The 27,600-nt window shown below is 44.5% G+C and overlaps 1 protein-coding gene across 1 annotated transcript in view; it reads right to left on the bottom strand.

Annotated features, from left to right (window-relative positions):
- HDAC4 (histone deacetylase 4) overlaps positions 1-27,600 on the bottom strand; it is a 199,829-nt gene that overhangs the window by 149,934 nt on the left and 22,295 nt on the right. The window contains exon 2 of the mRNA XM_073577549.1: positions 12,012-12,186. Within this exon, the coding sequence (XP_073433650.1) occupies positions 12,012-12,033 (22 nt within the window). The 5' untranslated portion in view covers positions 12,034-12,186. The remainder of the gene's footprint in view (positions 1-12,011; positions 12,187-27,600) is intronic.

The following is a 27,600-nucleotide window of genomic DNA, read 5'->3' as shown; positions in this document are numbered from 1 at the left end:
TAGCAGATTCCTCTGATAAGATCTATTACAAAGTTGCTTATTTTCATGTGTAATATTGATTTATGAAATAAAAAAATAAAATGAAGGTTATGCTTTAAGAGTAACTGGTTGGAAACCACTAACTTAGGCTAGGTTCACACTAGCGTATGAGTCCGCAGTGTATCATCCTCCATGCGCAAACGCATGTCAAAACGCATGTTTATGCAGCGTTTTTTATCCGCATCATCTTACGCATGTTGGGGGGAAACGCTGCATGTGCTTGTATGTGTTTTTACATGCATCTGCGTTGTTTATGCACATGCATTCAACATGACACCAGACAAAAATGGGCGTCTCATGGGATTTCTATATGTATTTTGAATAACGCATGCATATCAAACGCATGGGTACGTATATCCTTGCGTATGCATGCGTTCCCATAGATAGTAATGCGTTTTTTTAGACGCATGCCTGCACATATTTGACGGATTTTTGAAGCCAACATGCTGCGCTCGCCGTGCAACGACACATGCGTATGCAAAAGCATGCCAACACATGCAAAAGCACATCCCTGCGTACACCATGTTAAATATATGTACGCATGACGCATGCGGATCTAACGCAGCGCACACAGATGCAAATGTGAAACCAGCCTTAGATGGTTTATTGGTACCAGTTAGAAAGATCATTCTGCCCTAACCGTGAGCAGTGCGATTTAGAGACAGGTGCCCAATCTTATAAAACTATTCAAATATATTTTTACTCTCAAGAGCTGCATTATTTTAGTGAAAACGGTCTTCATACCAGTACACGCTACACCCTGGGATCAGACAGAATTGTCTGCTAGGCATCTTCCGTCCACCCAGCTCATTATGATTGACAGGTCTGTACACAGATATAGGGCGAGACCTGTCAATGCCAAAAGACATCTTCAGAATGTCTCTCACTGATTATTTGCTACAACGTATCAGACTGGAATCTGCAGTTTCGTTCACCCATAGTAGTTAGATTATACACAGTTGTATCCACTTGCCAAGTGAGAAGAAGACTAAGTATGTACCATTCTGTATCCTGCGAATGTAAACTAGAGTATTCCTCAAAGGGTTAATCCTAGAATCATTATATGGTCTCAGTTTTCTGTATATACAGACTTAATCATACATGCCAATATAACAGATGCATAAATCTGGATTTACTGCTATCGGCCCCTAATGACGACCCACCAGGGCTCTTATTAGCGTCCTTTGCCATCCCTTTAGGGGTATGTGCACACGGTGCCGATTCGTGTGCGGATCTGCAGCAGTTTTCCAAGTGATGTACAGTACCATGTTACCCTAAGGAAAACAAAAACCGCTGTGCACATGCGTAAAATTCCGCGCGGAAACGCAGCAGTTTATTTTCCGCAGGATGTCAATTCCTTGTGCGGATTCCGAAGCGTTTTTACACCTATTCCATTATAGGAATCCACAGGTGTAAAAACACAGGGCAAATCCGCACTAAATCCGCCGGTAAAACGCAGGCATTTTGACCTGCGGATTCTGCAGATTCTGAGTGGAAAAATCTGCAACGTGTGCACATACCCTAGTATTTCTAATGCTGTCAGTCGAGCATGTTCAGGTGCATCTAGTGACCCTGTCTAATAATTACATGACATCTGGGCTGTAGCACAGGCAGCTATGCTGAAGATCCAACTGATACCAGCTGCACTTGTACCTAATGATCCTAATTCATGAAAAACAGAAGCACCTATGACCCCGTCTATTAAAACATTTACCAGATTCTCACAGCATCCTCATTGCCCTGATAGCCATGTTATAGCATAGCTTAGCTACGCTATGCTCAGTATGCAGGAGAAGCTCTGAAGATCCCCATGAACCACCAATGAAATGTAGAGTTAGTAACTAGTAATGAATATTGGTCAATTAGTGAGCCATTGTCACTATATTAGAACTATCACGGGTCACACCTCATTGCCACGTTAAGATCGGTCTACTTATCAGAAAGTTCACAGGAAACAGAGGAAGGGGCCTGCAGCACTGAGAAGAAGTAGGGTGCAACTGGGAAATATCGCTTTTGTAGATAATAAAGCCACTCATTCAGCTCTGTGAAGATGGATTCGCAGAGGAGCAGAAGAAGGTAAAAAAAAGTACAGAATGGTAGCAGAAAAACTGTACGTTGGGCTTGCAACCCAACAGTAGAATCATGCTGCCCAAACCGTGGGCAGAATAGATCAGACAATCAATGCTTTATTGCAGTAGTGTGTGTTTAACTCCAAAATGCTGGCAAATTTATGAGAAAAGAAGTTGGCCGGGGATTAGGAGTGTCAGACGACAAATCGCTGGCAGCTTCTCAGTGCCATGACCCCATGACAGGTCTCTCCCTATATACACATAAGGAAAGGCAGTTTAGGGGAGGCAAACAGTAGCTGCTAAGGACCTACCTCAGACTAGTCATCGAGATGCATGCTCCTTGACCAGCTTTTTAAAGTAGGTTTCCTCTGAAAAGCTGCAGCATTTCAGAGTCAAACATACATGGCTGCAACAACGCAACCTGTGTCTGATTCATTCTGCACGTCTCCTATTGGAACAAAAATTGAATTAGAAAGTTTTACTTTCCAACCATTCAACAAATTGAACCTTTTATAGCTAATAATGGCAAATATTATGCTAACTAGAGAACCAGCTAAAGTGCCATCATGAAACTGGAAAATAATCCAGCACTCGAAGTGACCCAGTCAGCACAGAATGACTGTTCAAACCAAGTACAGGCGCTCGGTGTACTTGTTTTCCATCTATCGCCACCCTTCTCTGGCTCCAAAAAGCCACAGCTGTCAATCAAAGAAGAGTGGGGTGGAGGTGCATTGAACTGTTTGGCCACGACATGGTGCACCGAGCGCTTGCACTTGGTTGGAACAATCATTCAGCGCTGACAGTCCCTTTATGCGCTCTCCACCATTTACCCATTATGGCTCTGTTTCTATCTACTGTAGCTTCTTGCTTCCACCTGAGTTACATGTTGGGAGGATTTCTCTACCATATGCCTCTGTATAAGCACAGAGTATATCTGCAATAGAGTACCACTGGGCAAAATTAAAACAAAATGTGTACCACACAATTTTTTTTTTTTTTTTTTTAATGTCTACCTTCCAATATGCAGAAATTGTAGCTCATATGAGAGAATCGGGCCGATAATGCTAATCACATTCTGATCAAACCTTAATCAGAGACTGATCATCAGAGTGCAATCACATGTGATCAGATTTTCTCGGATGAAGAGAAAATGGAAAAAAAATTCTCCATCTTCTCCATTGTGTCAGTCGGAGGAAATCAGACTGAAATCAGATGTCATCAGAGTCCAGCCCGATGTTTTCCATGGACTCATTGACTTGAATGGCCAAGTGTGATCTGAATGTCACTTCCAACTTGGGCATGCTGCGTTCCAAGGAAGAAAAAAAAAAAAAAGTTTGAACATCCTCACAGCCCCACCGGATAACACTGGTCCGAGTGCAATCCAATGTTTAATATGCAATAATAATGTCATATGCATGAGCCATAAGGATAGGTCACTGTTAGATCGCTGGGGGTTCAGCACTCAGCACCTCCACTGATCAGTTGTTCACAGCACTGGCGGTAATCAGGGCTGTGGAGTCAGAGTCGTGGAAATTTAGGAGTCAGAGGTTTGGCTTACCGACTCCACAGCCCTGGCGGTAACTGGATGACACACAGAGCAAGAACAGCATGGCTCCTTACACTGTTTAGTGACTGCTCCCGTGTTCTCCAGCTTAGCTCCACCTTGAGGAAAGTTCATCCCTCCCTAAAACTATACCTTATAGATGAGGGTACTATTCAAGTGAAGATCGCCAACTCCTTCAGACCATCTTGTTGGCAGCATGTAATAAAGTGTGAGAATGCCCAGTAGCTGGGCTTCAATAGGACATAACCTAAACACTAATCTATTTTCAGGGTGGTGAGATGTTCTTCGTTACAGAAGTTTGGCCTGGGCATGGTTACTGCTAAATAATGTGGTTTAGCGGGAGTTAAGAAATGACTACTGTTGGCATAGAAAAGCTTATATTGACAGTACAGTGAAATCTTGGAACGTTCTGCATTTCACCACAGAGACAAGTCTAGGTGTGTCTTGGTGACAACATTACCTCATGTGTCTAATTGTCATCCAAAAATCACACTTACACATTCCACAAGCCTGAACGATGGAGACCTCAAGCAGACCGAGCCAGGCACAGATGCTCCGCGTACCTAGTTCTGGATTACGAAGACACAGTGCTCCAGCCTACCATTTCCAGAGGCGTAGATCTTGATCTTTGTGCAAAGAAACGTTACCAGAAATTCTAGGATCCAAACAAGACGAGGAGCAAAACGAAAAGGACAAAGCACACCTGCAGTAGAGTACGACCTGCCGCGTGCGTGTTACATAACCACCAGAGACCTCGTGGAGAGTAGAAAATAGAACAGGGTTGTTTTGATGTGAAAGACAAACCCTCGTCCAACTTGTGGGAAAAATCCCAGCTGTAACTCTAACCATGAAACTTCCCACAGAGTCTGGAACGCAAACAGAGGATCCAAAAATACGCAGACGCCGGCTCCTTCTGGGCATCTTATCCACGTCGAGAATCCTGTGTCATGCCGCGGGCACGGCAATAGAACGACGTCTGCACCTGCTGACACTTCCAGGTCAGCTCCTATGTCTGGTGACCACCACAAAAAAAAAAACAACAAAGTTCATGGAAATCAGCAAAGCATCAGCTATTTCGCTGCTGGACTAGGTGGCTGAGTTATTCTGGACACTGACAGCCATAACGAAAGCTCCTATGATTTCCATGTGATTGACCATACAGCGCTGCAGTGGGACTGGCGTTACATAGATGTTTTGAAATTAGCAGAATCATTGCAGGAAACACATTATTCTGGATTACCCGACATTTCAATTGTAAATCCAATATGAAGGCCCTGGTCTAAGCAAGTCAGGATAGAGGGGCACGTTGCGGCCACAATGCCACCGAAAACGGAGGAGAATCAATTTTCAAATCATGGGATGTCAGCTGCATAGTAGCCAGCGAGTGAGGCTGCAGCCCTTGTGTTTGTTCACTCATAACGTTTTTCCATGCACAAAAAAAAGCAACGCTAAGTAGTAACAGCAAAATGAATGAGATTTCTAAAAAAAAATAAATAAAAAAAAATTCACATGGCGCATTTTTTTTTTTTTCTTCTTTTTGTGTGTTTTTGACCTGTGGAGCAATTAAAAAAAATGCAACATGTCAATCATGTCAGAATGTTTAACTATAGATCAAAATAACCTAGCACCAAGAAAGTACATATTTGATGCTGTGGTTTTCTGGCTGTAGCCTCCAATTTCCATACAAAAAAAAAAAAAGCAGCAAAAATGCTACACGTTTACATACCCTAAGGATAAGTTCCCATGGAGCAAAAACACAGCACATTTTTCAGTGCGTATTTTACAGTGCATAGGATTTTAAGAAAAAACTCAAATGCTGAAAAATATATCCTCAGCGTAAGTTGGCAGGAGGTGTGGGTTTGCAGACGGTCAAGTTTTTGCTGTTGATGTAGGCGCAATGCAAAGGGAGAAATGTGCATCCCCGCAGTGAAGATACGGTGTGAGAACTTTACATTCTAGTTGCTGTGAACTCAAACTCCTTGGTGTGTCTCAATAACAGGCTTCAGTCAACCCAAAACACTTATGCGGCTTGACTATATAATATAAATACCTATATCTCAAAGTATTTAAATTGGGCAGGAGACGAGCGAATTGGAGTGCAACCTGTGGTTCGTCCTAGATGTCATCTATCCAACTGCTGTTTGCTTGGGTCCGATCACAAAGACAGATAGACCAGATGCTGCTCCCTGGCTACCAGATGGGCATCACTGGTTTATATTATTTGCTCTGGTTAATCATCTGGTATCGGCATTTAATAGATTTAATAAAAAGTTAAAAACTTTTTAGGTTATTCTCTGGTGATAAGCCTATTGCAAAAGGACAAAAAATGCAACATGTATAAAAATAGTAATTTCAGTAATTTGTATGTGGATTGTACAGTCATAGTTTTAAAAATCCAATGTTTCAAAAATATTAATCCGTACATCAGCCACACCTATGGGGAAAGCATCTTGCCCCTACACATCCAAAAGAAATATTCACACAAGTCTTTCCCGCAGCAAAGGAAGAAAAGAGCACTGCCTCAGGCAAGTAACGTCACTGGAGCCTCTTGGATGAAGATGATTAGATGAATGACGTTACTACCGTGCTGGAGAGAAGGGAAAAAAAGAAGTGAAATTAAGGAATTGGTCAGCAGGAGCTGCCTGTTCCAGGACGTGAAAGGGAAGATAACCACCAGCAGGAACATGAATGGGACATGAACACATGCAGAAAATTATAACATAGATATTGGTCTGATGTCATCTATGAGACAGCAGATCCCTACGATATAATTATTGGAATTGCTCTCTCTTTAGCTGCATGTGAGCAAGCATGGATGTATGAGATATTATTCCTCGCCTTAGGCTAAGTACACATGGCATATGACGAGAGCTTTCTCTGTAGGTCCCCAATCACCAGACTTGTTCAGTCTCTGTCTGCCTTCCATTTGTATAGGGAAGCACTGTCTGCCCTACAATGGGTCCCTATGGTGGACGGATGCCTAGACACTAGTGATGAGCGAACCTGCTCGGTAAGGCCACCCCTGCAGATGTTGCTCAACAGTCAAACTAGTCGCGAGACATGCAGTCGTGAGGAATCAAACATTATTCGAGCACGCCGAAGACGCTCTTGTAAGCACATGAGCATGCTCAGATAACACCTTATCCCAGCACGTTCTCTCATCGCTACTAGGCACCAATCCAGACTGTGGTTACTGTTGGGTGCGTACATCTGGACTGTTTGCACCATTCCGACAGACCCACTAGCCAACACAAATGGCAGAGCCCAGAGGAAGAACTGATGCTGGAAAAAGCTCTAGCCTGATATCAGATCTATAAAGGCAACAACTCAGGGCAGTCAAGAGATTTTAAATCAAAAAGGTTTTCATTCACTAACTGCAGAGACACTGAAAAAATTAAGGCGAAGTACAATAGAATGCTATGTTTTACTATACCACAATTAGCGTGTACTTCCAACTCCACCTCCCACCAAGATACATTATTTCTTCTCCCCCTAGAAAATTCAATTATACCCTATATGTGTAGAGAAGTTTTACTAAAGAAAGTGTTTTTTGTCCTGAATCCTTGATGAAATAAAATTCCATTTCCCCTCATAGAAGGTCCCAGGAGTTTTTGTATTCTGACAAATAGGAAGGCTATAAAGTAAGGTTGTGTTCACACATTGCGGTTTTGCTTCATTTTTTCCTGCAGGCAAAACCTGATCTCTTGGCAGAAAAGAAGTTGCTTACAAAAAGCAGCTGCTATAATTGCTGCTTTCTTGTACACGCTAATGCATGCAGATAAAGTTTAGTGGCGCAAAAAAAGCATTCTTTAACGCAGCAAAAACTGATACTTGCATTTTTGCACTTACCCATTTGTTGCCTGAAAGAACGCTGAAAGAAATGACATACTGTAGTTGGCAAAAAGGCAGCAGTTTTCCAAATCAGTCATTAAAACAATGTTTGTGCATGAGATTTCCAAAATCTCATAGACTTCGCTGCAAAAACGCAACGTGTGAACATAGCCTCAGTACTGACCACCAGGTAGGAGGACATGTTACCCAGCACCAGTCCAATGATGGTGCTCGGCAGCTCAGCCAATCTGGATCGGAGCATCATGTGCAGGGGCACAATGCAAACTTCTAACGTCTGATGAGTGGTCAAGAATGCGATATGCATATTCCTGGTCAGAACGCGCCTAGTGGGCGCGACATTGGTCAACACACTTGTATTGAGCGAGGCTGTGCCCACGAGACACCTAGCAGAAGGACTACTTTGCACAAGACAACTAGTTCTTTTGTGATAATCTCCTGCTGGTAAAACAAAACACAACCACACACAGCCCAGTAAGTGACAAATTTCTGGAACCAGACTCAACACCATGCTGCTCTCAGATTACATAACAAAGACCTGCTGATGGATTTCCTTTAATTAAATGGGACTTATCCCCATTATAATCTTTTGTTGCAGATCAACGGTCCATCCATGTGCTTCGCTAGTCCAATATGCAGACTAACCCTGTTCAAGTAAACGGGATCTTTAAAAAAAAAAAAAAAATGCTGTCCATTTTTTATGGTTGCCAGGAATAATACGGCAAACCTCAAAATCAGTTACTACAGTATTTTTTTTTCTGCGTTTAGAAAACCAATTAACACCGGGACAGTCAAAACAGACACACGGACTAAAAATTTAATAAGCAACTGATTTGGGTTTTCCTTTCTTGTAGAAGTGAAAGAGTCACAGTGTGGGCAATAAGACCTAAACCCCTCCAATATACTTTAGGTCTCAGCCAAACAATGATCCCACCGCCGATCGTTCGACCTGCATCTGTCTCCCAAATCGCCTCTCTATTAGACATCTCTGGCGGCTCAGCTCTTAGACAGCAATAGGATCGGCAGGCCGAAATCGGACATGCTGGATCCTTATCTGTTGTGGGGGGGGGGGGAACCATGCAAATTAGACAGGCATCAAAACCCGTCCATATCTGACGGATAAACCAGGTAGGATCAAGCAGGATTTAGCTAGATGGCACAATTAAATGGTAATTACAGTATTTTACGCTTTGTAAGACACACTTTTTCCCCAAAAATTTGGGGGGAAAATAGGGGTGCGTCTTACAATGCAAATGTACCTTTTATTGTGCCACCGCCGCCGCGCTGGGTCCCTCGGGTGCTGCCGCCGCGCTGTGTCCCCCCGGTGATTGCCGCCGCCGGGCTCTGTCCCGTGCTGCGTGAGGGGCTCTGCCGTTCCATCCATGCCTGTGCGGTGGATTGCTTCCTGGAAAAGGGCCGCCGCACAAGCGCAGATGGAGATCTCGGCATTGAAATCTCAGGAGATTACAGTGCCGAGATCTCCATCTACGCTTGCGCGGCGGCCATTTTCCAAGAAGCAATCCACCGCACAGGCATGGATGGAACGGCAGAGCCCCCCCTCGCAGCACGGGACAGAGCCCGGCGGCGGCAGCACCCCGGGGGACCCAGCGCGGCGGCGACAGCACCCCGGGGGACAGAGCGGTAAGCAATAAGACGCCTGGATTTTAAGAAGCATCACCATTTTATTAAAAAACGTTTTTTCCTATTTTTCTCCTCAAAATTTGCGTCTTATAATCCGGAGTGTCTTATAAAGCGAAAAATACGGTACATCAATTAAAATACTGGTATATGCTCTGATGAGAAGAAAGTAAAACAGTGCACCAGGAGGAAACATATACCGTATTTTTCGCTTTGTAAGACGCTCCGGATTATAAGACGCACCACAATTTTTGAGGAGAAAAATAAGAAAAAAATATTTTTTAATAAAATGGTGGTGCCTCTTATAATCCTTGCATCTTATTGCTTACCAGGGTTGGTGGCTGCGGTGTAGCGGGGTCCCAGGCTCGCTGCTGGAGGAGGCAGGCGTGGAGTGATGCTGCAGGCCGCATTCAGGGATGAGGGGGGGCTCCGATGTGTGCCGTTGCTGCTGCAGAGTCTTGTGCTGGTGTCAGGTTTCTCCACTTGTCCGGCGGTTGGAGGCCGGTGCTGCGGGTGCCTCCGGTGCGGCGTTGTGTGCCCATCGATGCCCGGGGCTCTGCCGACATTGTTCGACAGACCAGAGCCCCAGCATTTCCTCAGTTCCCTGTATACGTGCGCTGAAGTGCCGGTAAAAAAAAAAAAAAAATGGCCGCCGGCGCGTGCGCAGATGGGATCTCGGGACCCAGTTCTCGAGAGATGAGATCTGAAATCTCATCTCTCGAGAGCTGGGTCCCGAGATCCCATCTGCGCACGCGCGGCGGCCATTTTTTTGCAGGCACCACCGCGCGCACACAGGGAACCCAGGGAAAATGGCCGCCGGCGCGTGCGCAGATGGGATCTCGGGACCCAGCTCTCGAGAGATGAGATTTCAAATCTCATCTCTCGAGAACTGGGTCCCGAGATCTCATCTGCGCACGCGCCGGCGGCCATCTTTTTACCGGCACACAGGGAACCGAGGAAATGCCGGGGCTCTGGCCTGTCGCACAATGTTGGCAGAGCCCCGGGCATCGACGGGCACACAACGCGGCACCGGACACACCCGCAGCAGCGGCCAGCAACCGCCGGACGCCCCCGATCACAGCCTAGGTAAGGCATGTCCGCTTTGTAAGACGCACCCGTTTTCCCCCCAAATTTTGGGGAAAAAAAGTGCGTCTTACAAAGCGGAAAATACGGTACACTATATATACACACACTATATAATATATAACTAGCTTGGCCCGTGCAAAATTTTCGCACATTGGTTGTCGGGGGCGCAGGCAATTTCAGAAAAAGCAGGCTGGTCAAATGTAAATGTATTTCAGGAGCTGATGAACACAGACAGGTATTTATATATGTAGATTGGTAATACAATAAATTGGTTTGATAAGTAGAGGCCAAAAAATGTCTTCCGGTTGAGGTGCCACCTGCAGGTCATTGTGTCTTTCTACAGGTTTATGAAAATGAATGTTTAAACTGTATTTAGTGATAAATCCGTGGATGTGTGGTTTGTTTGGCTGTTTTCAGGCTGAAGGGGGCAAGTTTACCTTTCAAATGGTGTATCGTGTGTGTGTTTGGGGCGAAGTAATCCTCGAAAAAGCAGTGCATGTTTACAAATGTGTTGGTAGTGTGCTTTGGGGTACTGTGGTGCCACCTGCAGGTCATTTTCCTTACTGCAGATTTATGAAAATGAATGTTTAAACTGTAATTTGTGATCAAATCGTGGATGTGTGGCTTGTTTGGATACTTTCTTGCTGAAGGGGGCAAGTCTATATTTGAAATGGTGTATCATTTGTGTGTGTGGGTGCAGTATGAACGGGACGGGGATACAAAGGAATCACCAAAAAACAGAGTGTGTGTGTGTGTGTATATATATATATATATATATATATATATATATATATATATATATATATATATAATCTTCCTCCTACGAAGAACAGAAAAAATCCAATTGAATACGCGACTGCATTGCATTTTCCAGAAAATTAGATAAAATGCTGCAGAGCGGGCGGCCTATCTCACTGCCTGTTAACTAGAGGGACGGGCATAACAAATCTTCATAAAAAACAGGAGCGATACAACACAGGACAGCCAGTTCACAGCCGGCTATAAATAGATCTTGTTTCATCGCTTTCAGGATCAAAAGGCACCGAGCAAGCAATGAACAGAAGCTAGGAGAGGCATTATCACAAATCAGCCATTAAATAAAGCACGGGATTCTCTCTCGCCAGTCTGAAAGCACAAGCTAAGGCTTCGAAAACTGCTGACTGTCCTCCTAAATAATCCGACTCCCCCCAACACCGCCACCCACCCCTCATTAAACCCTTTCAACACCAGATGGATTTATCATATACAATATAAGCCTGGGGCGGGAAACGGTTAGAAGGGCATTCCAGCTCCGCATTGTTGTGGCGAGATCAGGCGGCACAATTTATTATTCATTGTTTTAGAATATAGAAACTTCAAAACTTAAGTTTCAGGAGTAATGAATGTGGGTGGGGAGAAGAAATTAGGAATGGAGCTAATGAGACTCCTAGAGACAAGCACAAAAACATGCTTAGGACCTCAGATTACAAAAACTCTCCATATACCTAAACAAACACATTCAGCATATTCCAGCCATCTGTTCCCTGGCTGTAGGTGGGACGGCACCTCCGGCACAGAATTTATTATTCTACCAAATGCCGTGCTACTAGGATTGTGTTTAATTCATGAACTCGCCACCTCGGATGTATGAAAAAAAACTGAAAGCAGAAACAGTTCTTTGATTCGGCATTGAAACTTTAAGAGATTTTCCTTCAGTCTGTACGCTGCGGCGAACGGGCAAATTCATATTATATGCCAAAAACCCAAAAAAATACCAACGCACGTACCTGGATGAGTCTGGGAGCTCATGTCAGGCCAAGGGGATTCTTCGAGGAATTACAGCAAGATCCAAAGAGCAGAAGAGGGGCTATGCGAAAGGACCTGAAAGATCCCCCGCAGGGTGAAGAAAATCCAGGATTGCCAACATGAAGCCACTAGGAAGGATTTCCAAAATGTGCCGACCTGTGGGAAAAAAAAAGAAAAAAAAAAAGAAGAGTGGCCGTTTAGTTACTGATTTATTTTACTATATACAGTATATACGGTTTACGGTATATAGTGCCATTCATTTTTCCAGACATTATCCCACTAGTTTGTAAGCACCAATGTTTCTGGATTTCGAGGGAAGGGAGTGTGTAGGAAACTGGTGAACTTGGAGCAAAGCTGCTCAAACACAGGGAAGACTTAAACTCCACACATAAAAGTAAAGTACCATTCTTAACTGCATGACCTACTTCAACCATTACAGAAAACTCACTTACTGTAAGTACAACTTATTATGATCTGTTGTAGAACTTCCTTCTGAGCTACAACAGTAACAAAGCACCATTAGCCCAGGAGCCACAAAGCACCAGCTCCTTAGGGAGATTTAGGTAATTGACGACCAATAGCCAACGAATAAGAAGCGCTAACTATATGCGGGTATTATCAATGTATGTAAAAGGGTAACTGTACCTTCAAGCCTGGACGGAATTATGCTATACAGCAGGACTGAGCTGTCTGGATGTGAATCAGCACTGGGGTGAGATAAATGACTTGTTAGAAAGCTCAGCACCATATTTTTAGGTTTCTCTCTGCTCCTCACTCATCCTCCCTTCTCAACAGATCTACAGATTACAATGGACTTTATTGTGTCACATGCCCAAAGTGAACTGGCAGTCCGTCTTGCAGACTACATGGTATTTAAGCCTTTATTTTTTTCTAAAAAAAAAGGTTAAAACGGTAGATTATGTTCTGAACTGTGGGAGAAACAAAAAATTAAAAATAAAATAAATAAACCCATTGCATATAGAAGCACCCGCCTTGTGGATGAGATTTTACAAAATCTTAAGACTCAATGGAGAATGTACAGACTGACAATTTTCGCTATGGATTTTACCTTTGGTAATGCAACGGACAGCATTTCCGCAGAGGAAGGTTTTGCACTGATGTACACTGATGGCCACCTAGCAATGGGAACAATAATGCAAACTATGGCAAGCTTAGTCTCTGTTCACACCAATACCCCACGTATTCAGGAACATCTACAGGCCCGACACTCAGCAAAATACAGCTGGAAAATGATTTTTTTTTTTGCTAACTGTATTGAATATCATAGCCACAAGGTATGAACAGATATAGTCTACAGGGTGGGACATGTATATGGATACACAGAAATAAAATGGGAATGGTTGGTGATATCAACTTCCTGTTTGTGGCACATTAGTATATGGGAGGGGGGAGCTTTTCAAGATGGGTGGTGACCATGGTGGCCAAGCAAACACAATGGGCAACACTTTAAACTCATTTTATAAGTGGTCATAAATTTGTAAATAGCTCATGAAAGAATAAAGTTACGTTAAAACCAAGCACACCATTGTTTTTCTTGTGAAATTCTCAAAAAGTTTGATGTGTCACATGACCCTCTTCCCATTCAAAAAAATAAAGTTGGATCCAAAATGCCGACTTCAAAATGGCCGTCATGGTCACCACCAATCTTGAAAAGTTTGCCTTCTCCCATACACTAATGTGCAACAAACAGGAAGTTGATGTCACCAACCATTAACATTTTATTTAGGTGTATCCATATAAACGGCCCACCCTGTAGTTTTTTTCATAGGAAAACAGGATTATTATTTGGCAATGGTTATAGGGAGACTGATAGATCAAAAATGACTGTGCAAACTGCAAAAAAAAAGCCCAGGCGCTCAAGAGCACTCTAGACGTAGCCAACAAGTTCAGTACTTCTTCCCACCTGTCATCTATCTCTGCCCTTCTCAGGCTCCTGTAAAGCCAAAGCTGAGGACGGCAAAGAAAGGTGCAAGGCAACGACAACGGCGCTTGGTTTGCACAGTCAGAAACCCCTTAAATCCTTTCAGCACTGCTTAGGCCTCATAGATGTCCGATTTTTTCATGCAAGAGAAATATGGACTGATTATTTTGATCAGAGTGGTCCAAATGTCATCCATGTTTCTAGTATGTCGAGAAAAAAAAAAAAAAAAGGTTTCTCCACCTTCTATGTGACAGTCCTTGAAAATTGGACCACATTCAGATGGAATCTTACTTAGTGAAGTCCAATTTTTTCACAGTCCCATCGAATCGCATTGATGATTTTCATCCGACCCTCGGATCAAAGTCGGACTTATCGCCGTGATTTTCCACGGACCACTTGGTCTGTGACCTGGACATGTGAATGGTCCCATAGAGTATCGCAGGTGCGAGTGTTATCTGTGGTTTTTACCGTACGCGAAATATCGGATGTTTATGAAGACATAACGACAGGGGTGGCTCTGCATCTTGCAAACATGTAATTAAATATCGCAACTGAAACGGCAGATTAAATACACACTGAATACTTAGGATCACAGCTGAGGTATAAATGGAAAATAAAATACTTAAACCAGTACAAAAATAAAAAAATAAAATACTATTGAAAAATTCAGCTTCCAAAACAGCACAAAGCATGAACACTAAACAAATAATCAGCCACTGGCGGTTTGTTAGTAGAAATTATAGAGCTGCAGCAGAAAATGTATCAGGTTTATAATTACAGGTTACAAATAATTAATGCAGTATTCTTGACATGGCGCCATTTCTGTTGAATGAGAAAAATAAAAAAAAAAAAGGAGCATTTCACGGCGTATACAGCTATACACAGGCGTCTCAGCGGTGCTCCTGCCCCACTGTGCTGGTAAATATTCAAAGCATTCACACTGTGACAGAGACTCAAGACCAGAATTACCTACGACTTTCACTGCAGTCAAAATTAGAGATATTATACGGGAGCGTGACAAATCTATTGCAAAATGGTGATTTTTGTCGAATTAAGGGGGAAAACGTGCTGGCTGGAGCATAAAAAAAAGGGTACGCCGATTTTAAATCAATTATTTCAAAGAGGGGCTTTTCATCTGGATGCACGTACTAATAACACGGAAGATTACAGGGGGCCGTTCTAAATGGACGGGATTAGAATTTTACCTTTGGAACCATTTTTATAGCTTTTATTTAGATTAGAACATTCAAACCTTTTACAAAAGGGAAATAAATGGGATTGGAGATGAGCATTGTGTCGGCAGGGGTCCGATTTCTGGGACACACCACAATGCTGTAGTCATTTGGGGGTAAAAAAAAAAAATGTCTGCTGATGAATAGGATCCTAGGGCGGCACGGTGGCTCAGTGGATAGCACTGCAGCCTTGCAGCGCTGGGGTCCTGGGTTCGAATCCCGCCAAGGACAACATCTGCAAGGAATTTGTATGTTCTCCCCGTGTTTGCGTGGGTTTCCTCCCACATTCTAAAGACATACTAATAGGGAATTTAGATTGTGAGCTCCATCGGGGACAGTGATGATGATGTGTGCAAACTGTAAAGCGCTGCGGAATATGTTAGCGCTATATAAAAATAAAGATTATTATTATTATCCTACACAGTGTACCTTTTTTCTTTACAATGAGTAAAAAACACTGTGGCACTTTGGAGGTTTGCATCACCTGAAACCTTTGGGGAATAATCCAGGTGTATAACTCCAACATGCCAAGACACAAGGCGGGAATACTAGCCGTTTTTTTCGCACCCCAATGCCTTCGACTGTGACGTCTCGCTGTCTTCCTATGCACACACAAACGAGGGGACCTGTCAATCAAGGTGTTGAAAGAATGGATCCCATTCCCTATAGCTTTGTAAACACTAACCTATGCTAAACAAGCCTGCTGTTTTTTGTATAGACTGCATTGTTTTTTAATGCATTTTTCTTTATTATTGTAGTTATGAATTTTCAGTTTATTTACACACTCTGATGTACGGTACCTTGAAAAAGGCTTTATCTAGCCGAATCGTCTTACCGTAAGTGTTTTACACGGATTGGCCTAAATCGGTAATAAAAATCACATCTCAAAATTTCATTATCTCTCCATCTATTTATAATTTTCATAAAGTTATGACTACATTATTCTTCAGAGCATCCACGTTCATTGGACAGATAGAGAAAGTTTATCTGCTCTTTAACTGGTGGGAGGAAAAAGTCAGAGCCCTTTGCCTTGGAGGAGTCATAGGCTTTTAACCATACGTTCGCCTTTTTTTTGTAGTAACACATATATGGCTACAATTCTGCGGCCGGGGCATGATGTGCGCCGCCTGTGGTTCAGGCAGAATAAATCAAATAACACGTTCATTTCAATATATCTAAACCTTATAAACGGGGTAATCTTATGAGGACCGTGTCCATTCACAGTATTAGGACATAATGAGAAGGATCCCCTCCAGTCGAAATGTATCAAACTATTGTTAATCAAAATGGATTGCAGCCACTATAAAATCATTGGTAACCATCACTCGCCCCACATTTACAATTCCTGATTATACTGAAAACAACAAAAGGCATAAATGATAATTAGTTAAAAAAAACAAACAAAAAAAAAAAAACAAAACAAATGGGGGGGGGCATCTGAAAGACACTTCGATCTTTACAAACTATTTATCACTGGTGGTTATAAGAAATGAAGCTGTAAAAAGAACTTCACAAAGTAACATTTCGAAGATGTTATCAATGATTCCAGATTTCACCACCCGACGACTTATAATCCCCCACCGAAAAAAGAAAAATAGGTAGTACAGACATGTCCGAGATGAAAAACGCAGCAAGCAATCGCAATACTCTGTTCTGTTCTAGTGGAAGCATCGATACAACGTAGACGATGTCACCAACTCATTACATCTCTTTCACAAGTGCAGGATGATCTGTAAACCAGCCCAGCTCTGCCCACTCACCATGAGAAATGTGTACCTCGTCTGTACAGAAACTTCACACGGTGCCAAATAATTATTTTGAAGGTTTAAATTGCAGCCTGTCTGGGGGAAAGAAAAAAAAAAAACTGGATTGAAGCGAATACTTTTTGGTCACCCTAGCAACCAGTTTTCGAGAGTGGAATATAGCGCGGTGTGATTCCAGCCATTACTGAACACGATCATCCTACTGCAGAAGCTCCTCGGCAGGAAGACAAGAAAGCCGGGCCTATTACTTCTACATGGCTGCTGGGGCGCTGCATCCGTGTGGCGTGCGCTCGGCGGTACAGCCATACAGTGCAGTTAGAGTGTTGTGTCGCCTGCGTCCTCTGCTGAAAGGCAGTAAAACAAAATCCCTGCCGGGAAGACACAGGGGGCCTGATTTCACAGACTTTGTCCTACAGTTCCAGAAGAGTAGTCGCTTTTACATTGCAAGTGCAGTAGCTATCAGTCTGCTTACACCCGATCATCTGAATTTTGGATCGTTAACTGGGATTGTTCAAAATGGAAAAAAAAAAAAAGGCTTGACAAAAATGCAATATTTACTTATCTAGTGCTCCACAGCTACAACACGGATACTCCGGTGGTCCCCACTAGCCATTAATGACGTGTTGTGAATTAAAGCGACAAATGCAATCTGGTAAGGCACAAGATTGCTGAAAACAGTGAGTTATGACATGACCAATGCAAATGGTAAACAGAGAGCAGAATGGCGATAGGAGAGACAGCACAGGGGAGGGCGAGTAACATCTCATTTTATTAATGTAACCCGGTGCTGCCCTTCGGAGGCTAGAACGCTTTAATCATGAAATATCTTTAAAGTATTTTGCTCTAAAAGGGTTGTCCAAAGTTGGCATAACGTTAGAAGATTCTCCGATGCCTGGAGCGGGTAGTCATCTGACCATAAGTATACAATTTGCCTACACCCGGTCACAAGCTGACTAGACGTGCGTAATCTCATTCAATGCAAGGGAATTGAGCGAGGCCATGCAAGTCTAGTCATAATGCGGCCAGGAGAATGCAATATGCGTATTTGAGGTCAAACGACCGCCTGCTCCAGACACTGGAGAATCTTCTAACCTCAAGCCTGGACAACCCGTTTAAAGCAAAATACTGGAGGTCCAGAGTTTGATGCAATTAAAGATTTAGATAACGCTAGTGTTAATAGGACATACACATAATGCCATACTGTAGGTATACTAGTTGTAATCCCTATGCTAATCAGCACGATCTCAGACACAAGAAAGAATCAATCAAATGCACAGTGGAGACAGGAGTCAAGAGGAGACTTAACCTGAAAATGACCCTTCAGGTAACACTTCTACCCATTATATACACAAGGAAGCTATCAGCGCCCACACATAGATCTTGCATTAGGAGCCATTCTAATATGTCTAAGGGCCACGTCACACATAGCGATCTCACTAGCGAGATCGCTGCTGAGTCACAAGTTTTGGCCCCCCTGCCGATATCGCTGATCGCTGCAAGAAACCTCTGGACATTTTTTTCGGCGCTGATCTTCCGCTGGCCAGCACGCATCGCTGCGTGTGACAGGCGGGAGACCAGCGATCAGCTGGTAACCAACGTACACATCGGGTATCCAAGGGACGCGCGTGCCTTGGATACCCAATGTGTACGTTAGTTACCAGCGAGTTACAGGTGCCGCCGCCTCATGCTGGGGACCAGGAGCCCGCGGAGTGTGTACCTTAAGTTTGCCGCCGCACGCTGGGGACCAGGAGGCAGCAGGACACCGCCAGGAGAGTCCGGGGATGCAGGTGCGCCCTCTGCTGGTGAAGGACTGGAACAGCAGGCACACTTGTCCGCTGCTCCCGGGCTCGCTCCTCACCTAGGCGTGCTGATCGCTGGTGAAGCAGTCTGTGTGACAGCTCACCAGTGATCACATAGCGACTCACCTGCGATCCTGACACGTAGATATCGTTGTCGGGATCGCTGGTAAGTCGCTATGTGTGACTCCAGCTTTACTCGTGATTCTGGGTGGAGTGACAATAGAGTTACATCTTCTGCAGAGAGCACCAAGTGTAAAGTACAAGATATTTTTGTGGCTCTACAGCACCCCAAGCACATCTCAGTTACAAAACTTTAGTAAATGCTGCAATTGTGTAATTATTGTTGCTCTTTGCATGGTAAAAGTTATGTCCATTGCATTCAGTGCTACATAACACATTTAGGAAAACTTAATTTTACCAATTAAAATCTAAAAATTCTGCGTAGTTTGAAAGATATATCTAGTCTATGTACAGAGTATACATTGCATTTAGGGGCAGCAATGTGGCTCAGTGGTTAGCACTGTTGCCATCCGGCTTTGGGGTCCTGGATAGAAATCCCACCAAGCTTTGCAAATAATAAATTATGACCTTCCTTTCTAAATCCATAAGTATGAATACAGAGTTGTTCACCTTTAGCGGCTATAACAGCTTCCGCTCTTTTGGGAAGATTTTTGAGGAGTCTTGGAATTTTTGCAAATTCATCCAGATGAACATTGGTGAGGTCAGACATTCATGTCGGAGGAGAGCGCCGGGCTCACAATCTCCATTCTAGTTCACAAAAAAGGTGTTGGATCGGGTTGAGGCCAGGTCTCTGAGCGGCTGGTCATGTTTTTCCACACCAAACTTCCCCCAACTATGTTTCCATGGACTTTGCTTTGTGCGCTGAGGCACAGGAATGTGGAACAGAAAAAGGTCCTGCCCCGAACTGTTCCCCCAAAGCTACAATTGTCTAATATGTCATGTGCTGAAATATTAAGATTTACTTTCATTGGTAACAAGGGGCATAAGGGAAACCCTGAAAAACCGCCCGATAGCATTATTTCACCTCTACCAAGTCAGGACTTACAAAAGGGCTTCAAGCAAGAGGGCTTAAGAATGGTGGCTCAGTGGTTAGCAGAGTTGCTTTGCAGCGCTGAGATCCTGGGTTCTAATCTATAAAGGACAACGTCTCCAAGTAGATTTGTGTGTTCTCCCTGTGTTTGCTTGGGTTTCCTCCCACACTCCTAACACATACCAATAGGGGATTTCGATTGTAAGCCCCAATTATTATGTCTATAAAGCGCCACAGAATATGATGACGATCTATAAGCAAGCTAAATAAATACATTTTTTCCAACAAAACAGGCAGCACTATGATGACAGCCAAAGATAGAGTAAACATTACCTTAAATTAAAAAATTAAGTGACTTTACAAACTGTATATTATGTAAACTGAATACAAAAATGTTTGCAGATTGATATTGTGGCCACACTCATTTCTATAGCTATAAAAGTGCAGGTACATTAAAGTCTCTTTGTATGTTCATTCACTAATTTCTGACACTAAGGCTCAGTTCTCTTGGGCTTTTCATATAAAAAAAAAAAAAAAAAAAAAAAAATGGAAGGAAACTGGCCACACACTTTCAAGAAGTCATCTTAAAGGGAATCTGTCACCCTTTTTTACGACTATGAGCTGCCAGCACCAACATCAGGGGCTTATCTACAACATTCTGTAATGCTGTAGACAAGCCCCCCCCCCCCCCCCCATGTAACCTGAAAGATAAGAAAATAGAACTACACTTACCGGTAGTTGGGTTTTTAAGACCCTCCACGACAGCACACAGGAGGTTGCCTCCCCATCCTAATTAGGGACAGGAAACAAGAGGTTAAACAGCCCTCCCCTTCCTCTAATCCCCAGTGTTTTCCCAAGGACCACAGAGTGAATGCTTGAAATATAATTTATTCATACAAGACAAATGAACAAAAATTGTTAGGGGGGGGGGAATTACCCGTGCTGTCGTGGAGGGTCTTAGAAACCCAACTACCAGTAAGTGTAGTCCTATTTTCTCTAATCCCCTCCACGACAGCACACGGGAGGTATACCTGAGAATAATGGTTTAGGGAGGGACCACGGCTTACAGAACTTTACTGCCAAAGGCTAGATCTTGTACTGACATAAGATCTAATCTATAATGCCTAGTGAAGGTATGGACTGAAGACCAGGTTGCAGCCTTGCAGATCTGCTCGATGGATGCATTAGCCTTTTCTGCCCAGGAGACAGAGACAGCTCTAGTGGAGTGGGCCTTCAAGGATTCCGGAGGAGGTAGATCCTGATTTTTATAAGCATCCGTGATTGCTTTCTTGATCCAGTTAGCTAGGGAGCTTTTGGATGCTTTTTTCCCTTCGTTTGGTCCACCATACTGAACAAAAAGATTCTGATCTTTCCTCCAGAGTTTTGTTTCTTCCAAATAGGCCAGGACTGCTCGCCGGACGTCCAGAGAATGGAATCCCACTTCTCTCTCATCCTTCGGCTTATCACAGAAGGAGGGCAGTATTTCCTGGAACCTGTGGAAATCCGATGACACTTTTGGCACAAAGGAAGGGTCTAGCCGGAAAATTAATCTATCGTCCAGAATTCTTTGATACGGCTCTCTGATGGACAGAGCCTGAATTTCGCCCACCCTTCTTGCCGTTGTAAGGGATACGAGTTGTGCTGTTTTCCAGGATAGTTTATCTGGGTCTGGTCGATGGAGGGCTCGTTAGACCCTTTAGTACTATATTCAAGTCCCAAGCTGGGACCATGCTGGATTTGTTTGGACAGATTCTGGAAGCTGCTGACATAAATCTCCTGATCCATCTATGCTTTGCTAGGTTTTGGTCGAAGTAGGAACTTAGGGCCAATATTTGGATCCTCAAGGTACTTGGTTTTAGTCCCTTAGATAAGCAGTCTTGCAGGAAATCTAGGATCTTTGCTAAGTCTGGGTGGAAGGGATCAATGAGAGTGGATCCATACCATGCCGAGAAAGTCTTCCATATTTTGGAGTATATGGCATTTGTGATTGGTTTCCTACTCTTTTGTAAGGTGGATATCACCGCATCTGAGAAGCCTCTGGCTTTCAGGATTGTGGTTTCAGAACAGAAGCCAGGCTGCCAAGCTTAAGCTGTGGGGAGCCGGGTGAAGGATGGGACCTTGATGTAGAAGGTCGAGATCCAAAGGTAGGATCAGAGGACCCTCTGAGTTCATTAGTCTTAGGGCTCCGAACCAGCTCCTTTTTGGCCAGAGGGGCGATCAGGATAGTTTTGACCCTGTCTCTCCTGACCTTTTGCAGAGTTCTTGGTATTCGGGGGAATTGGTGGAAAGGCGTATGCCAGTCCAAAGTTCCACGGGTGAGCGAAGGCATCCACCCTTGAATGTTTTTCGTTTGGGCCTATGGAGAAGTACCGCTTTGCTTGGCGTTCTCCCGGTTCGCGAATAGGTCTACCTCTGGGAGACCCCATTTTTTGGTTATGGTGTGGAATACTCTCATATTGAGGCTCCATCCTCACAGATCCATGTCTGTCCTGCTTAGGAAGTCTGCCTCAAGGCTGTCGGATCCTTTCAGGTGGAGAGCTGATAGGGACTGGAGATGGCGTTCTGCCCAGCCAAATATTCGTGCTGAAATGTTTTGCAGGCTACCGTATTTTGTGCTGCCCTGATGACGTAGATGGGCCGCGGTGGTCATATTGTTGGAGTAATTCCAGACATGGGTTCCTGGTTTGATGTTTCCGCTGCCTTTAGGGCTTCTTCTACCACTCTCAGTTCTCTGTAATTGGATGATTGTTTTTCTATGTCTTCGGGCCAGAGTCACTGGAAGACTCCCTGCGATGATATTGCTCCCCAACCACATTTGCGGACGTCTGTTGTGACAGACGTCATGGGATATTGTATCCAGGGTGTCCCTTTTACTAGGTTTCCCTGGCTGAGCCACCAGTTCAGAGACAGCTTTACGTGTTGGGGTAGGGAGATTCTTGTATTGAGGGTCTCTGGGTCTTTGTTACAGCGGGATAGGATATATCTCTGAAGTATCCTTGAGTGGGCCTGAGCCCAGGGGACCGCCTGGATGCAAGACGTCATTGACCCTAATGTTGACATGGCAAACCTTATAGTCACCGTTTTTTGACTTTTTAGAGTCCGAACCTTTGATCTTACGTCTACCTGCTTGGTGGGCGGAAGAAAGGATATTTGATTCTGGGAATCTGGAAGAGGATCCCTAGAAAGACCTTCCTGGTTGAGGGATTCAGGTCTGATTTTTCCCAATTTACCATCCAGCTGAGGTATGCCAGGGTCTGCAGGACTGATTGCAGGTGGTCTCTTAGAGTGGTATTGGAGGGAGCCATGACCAGGAGGTCGTCTAGGTAAGGGACGACACATGTCCTTTCCTCTGAAGAATGCTACCACTTCTGCCATTATTTTTGTAAATGTTCGGAGTGCCAATGATATGCCGAAGGGCAGAACCTTGAACTGGAAGTGAACTTCTTCGTCTATAGTGACTGTGAACCTTAGGTATCGCCAATGAGACAGATGGATGGGTACGTGGCAATAGGCCTCTTGGAGATCTATGGTGGCCATGGCAAAATCTTCTCCGATCAATGGTATTGTGGTCTTTATCGATTCATCTTAAAGCGTTGGTACCAGACATGTTGGTTTAGCTTCCTTAGGTTGATGACTCGGTATTTTCCACTTGGCTTTTCCGCTAAGAACAGCTGGAAGTAGTGGCCTTGACCCTGTTCCGGTTCTGGAACTGGTGAGATTACCACAAATGATAGCATCCTTTGGAGTTCCGAATGCAGAACTTTTTGAAGTCTCGCTGAAGGAAGGTGTGTTACTTCCAGGTTTTAAGGGGGGCTGGAGGAGAATTCTATTTTTACTCCCCATCTGACAGAGTCTAGGATTCTTCGATCTGTAGATATCTTCTGCCCCCTACCTGCTTGGGGTCATTTCCTGTCTCTGTCTGACCAAGAGTCCTGAAAAATATTCCTGCCTTTTCTGCATTTTGGTTAGCTCCATCGCCCTGTTTTTCTTTTCCCCCTGTATTGAGGGGTTTGAGCCTGGGGTGGGCGAAAGGGCTTTTTCTTGGGTGGTTTCGGTTCGGGAAGATTTTTGTTTTTGTCGGTCACCTTTTCTAATAGTTCGTCCAGTGCTGGACCAAATACATATTCGCCCTTGAATGGAATAGAGCACAATTTTGATAGGATATCTCCACTCCACATTTTCAGCCATAAGGCCCTTCGGGTGGTGTTGGAAAGTATGGATGTTCTTGCTGCAATATGGACCGATTCTGCCGAGGAGTCAGCTAAAAAACCTGCTGCCTTCTGTAGAAGCGGTAGAGAGGATAGAAGAACTTCCCTCGGAGTTCCTCTTTTAATATGGTCCCCTAACTGCTGAAGCCAGAGGTATAGGGTTCTAGTTACACAGGCCGATGCGACATTTGTTTTTAAGGAAGCTGCTGAAGCTTCCCAGGACTCCTTAGTAGACTAACCATCTTTCGGTCAAGCGGGTCCTTGAGCTGAGAGGAGTCCTTGAATGACTGGGAAAAGGTAGCCAGGGACGACTGGATCTCCTGTCGCACCATCCCTCTTACTTCATCCATCAGGAATGGTTGTTCCTCCCAGATGATTTTTTCCGTGCATTGCTGGCACAAGGTTTTTTTGTAAATCAGAGGGGAGCTTTTTCCTACAGATGGCGCATTTGCAGCTTGTAGGCTTTTCTTCCATTTTTGGTGCAGGATCCTTGTCTCCCTGAAAGAGAGAAAAGGAGGGGGGCCCCTAAGAATGGGTCCTGTTTTAATGTTTTATTTATTGAAATCTGCAAGTTACATCCGAAAGAAAGCAATCAACAAAGTAGCTTACAAAATTATTATATAACCTACAAATTCCGCTTTTCGGGAGTTAAACAGATGGTTTGAAATATCAATTCATGGCAAAAACTATTGATATATAGAGGTTTAAGGACAACAACAGCCTTAAAGGAACTTCCAGTAGCAAGATTATCTGGGTTCAAATCTGGGTTCTTCCCATCCACACGCCCCTGCTACATCACATATGCCATGATTTCAAACAAAGATGAAGAAGAACAAAAAAGAAGAAAAGAGAAAAAAAAAAAAAAACAGTATAGGGAGTAAAGGGACAGGAGGTCAAGTAATTAGAGGGAGAAGTTGGGAGATAGGGGTGGAATATAGGGGAAGTAAGGGGAGGGGGGGGGGAGAGGGGAACACTAGGCAACAAGGGTTTCGTCCTAAGAATGGGTCCTGAACCAAAAAGGGGTATACCCTTTTCCAAGTGTACTCACTGGGCCAGGGTTTGTGCTGGACTCTGCAGAAGCAGCTTTCAGGGAAGACGCATCCATCATGTAGACGTCAGTCCTACCTTATGGAGTCTTCCATCAGGGTCCTTAAAGAGGAACCGAGATCCATCGTTTGTTTAGCTCATCCAATCAGATGAGATGACTCCCCCCCTCAGTTTCTGGCGCCGTCCTGGTTTCTTTTTATTTTTTTTAAATTTCAAATCCCCCCCTTCCCCCCAAGATGGCAGTGCAGTCCACTGTGGAACGCAAGGCGGAAGTGACGTCACGCCTTCAGACCCGGCGGTGAACGTCACTTCCAGTGCATGCTACTCGGTTAGAAGCAGCGAGCATGTGGTGCGCGGGGGGAGGGGATCCTGGGCTGGGGAGCTATGGGAGACCCCCAGCCCGACTACAATCATCCAGGATTGCCGAGGCGCCGGAGGACGGTGCGGGTCCCGCCAGCGACAGGAGCAGCGTCCGGGGAGGAAGGTCCGGGACGATCGACCCCGGCTGCCCGGTTTCCAGGTAGGACTCCCTGGAATCTGCCGGCCCCATCCATGGAACACACAGAACCTCTTCATCCCGATTAGGGACAGGAAAACACTGGGGATTAGAGGAAGGGGAGGGCTATTAAACCTCTTGTTTCCTGTCCCTAATTAGGATGGGGAGGCAACCTCCTGTGTGCTGTCGTGGAGGGGATTAGAGATAAAAAAAAGTCAGATTTATACTCACCCCAGCGTCCGGTCCAATGGGTGTCGCGGTTCGGCGCCTCCTATCTTCATACAATGCCATCCTCTTCTTCCCTTCCTGTCGTGGCTCCTGCGCAGGCGCACTGCTCTGCCCTGTTGAGGGCAGAGCAGAGTCCTGCAGTGCGCAGGCGCCGGGAGAGGTCCAGCGCCTGCGTACTGCAGTAGTCTTCTCCGCCCTCAACAGGGCAGAGCAGTGCGCCTGCAACGGTGCCACGTCAGGAAGGAAAGAGGACGGCATCGTATGAAGATGGGAGGCGCCGGACCGCAACACCCATCGGAGCAAGAACGGACCGCCCCTGGGTGAGAATAATAAAACTCATTTTTCTTCTCTTTCAGGTTACATTGGGGGCTTATCTACAGTATTACAGAATGCTGTAGATAAGCCCCTGATGTCGGTGCCGGCAGCTCATAGTCGTAAAAAACGGTGACAGACTCCCTTTAAAGAAGTTGTCCGCTACTTGGGACAACTTCTCATACCCCTAACTTGGCCCCAATAAAATAATAGAGCCTATACTCACCTCCCGTGTTGGCGCTGTTCCCGCACTGTCGGCACTCGCTCTAACCAGGGCTCTCGTACGGTTCTTGCAACACGTGACCCTGGTGCCCAATCGGCGTCAGCGTCCCTGTCCCCGCCGCCTGTTGAATTGAGCATGAAGAGGAAGTCAGAAATCAGCTGCAGCCCGGACTTCCTCTTCATGCTCGATTTGTCTGAAGGCAGGGGACAGTGACGCCATCGCTGATTGGGCTCCGGGGTCACGTGTCACAACAACACACGAGAGCCCCGGGGAGAGCAAGTGCCGACACTGTGGGACCGTTGCCAACATGGGAGGCAAGTATAGGCTTAATTATTTTATGGGGAGCGGCAAAAATATGGATCATGTAGGGGTTGTCCTAATAGAGGACAAATCCTTTAAAGGGAATCAGTCAGCATAATTTCACACCCCAAATTTACATGAACATGTACGGTAGTTCTTTCAAAGAAGAGTCCCTCCAGATATACCTTTAAATGGCCAGTCCATTCCTTTAGTTACTGAGAAATCAGAGTCTGAATGGATATGTGAACGAGACAAAGTGCGAGCCTCTGTCACTCCAACTCTACTCCCCACCCAGCGCCAACTCATCTGCTTGACTGACAGCCTCTATGCTGTGTGACTTCAGGAAAAAGTTCTGTCGGGAGGAAATGCACAGGGTGAGGAATAGAGCTGTAGTGACAGAGGTTTGGGAATAGCTTCCACAAGCCGAAAGCACTATAGCCTCTATAAATAAAATGTAAAATATGGTACTTTAACATTTTGCATTAAATCACAATTCCATGCTGGAAATTATCCATATTATTGGTTATGTCTCAGGCTGGGGTAAAATACACTTACTGTACAATCATTTTTGGATGTATTAAAAAGAAAAAGCAGGCGAGTATAAAATCAACATGTGATATCTAACAATCTTGTACTGATCCTTGGCAACAAGCAGCCACGATTACTAAAAATAAACACTTGTCTATAAATTATAGGTTGTTTCCTTTTGAGGAACATGGTACGCCTACTCTCTGCACCCTTTAGAGAAAAGCCTAATGCCTAGATTTGTTACCTCCGGCAAGGTACAATAGTTTGACCACTATGATTCATTTTCCAGAAGTCCTGAGAGAAGATTTTTTTTCCCTCTCCTGAAAATGTGTAGGCTTGTGGAAATCAGATAAATATGGATGCAAGGCAGAATTTACCGCAGGAAGCAAAAGTCGTGGCTATACGAAAACAACAACGCCAGCTTTTAAAAAGGCCGAATCA

The sequence above is a fragment of the Dendrobates tinctorius genome, unplaced genomic scaffold (genome assembly GCF_039654945.1).
Source record: "Dendrobates tinctorius isolate UK_male_01 unplaced genomic scaffold, ASM3965494v1 ptg000056l, whole genome shotgun sequence".
In the NCBI taxonomy this organism is placed as follows: domain Eukaryota; kingdom Metazoa; phylum Chordata; class Amphibia; order Anura; family Dendrobatidae; genus Dendrobates; species Dendrobates tinctorius.
Note: the sequence above shows the minus strand (reverse complement) of the source record. Positions and strands in the feature narration are given on the sequence as shown.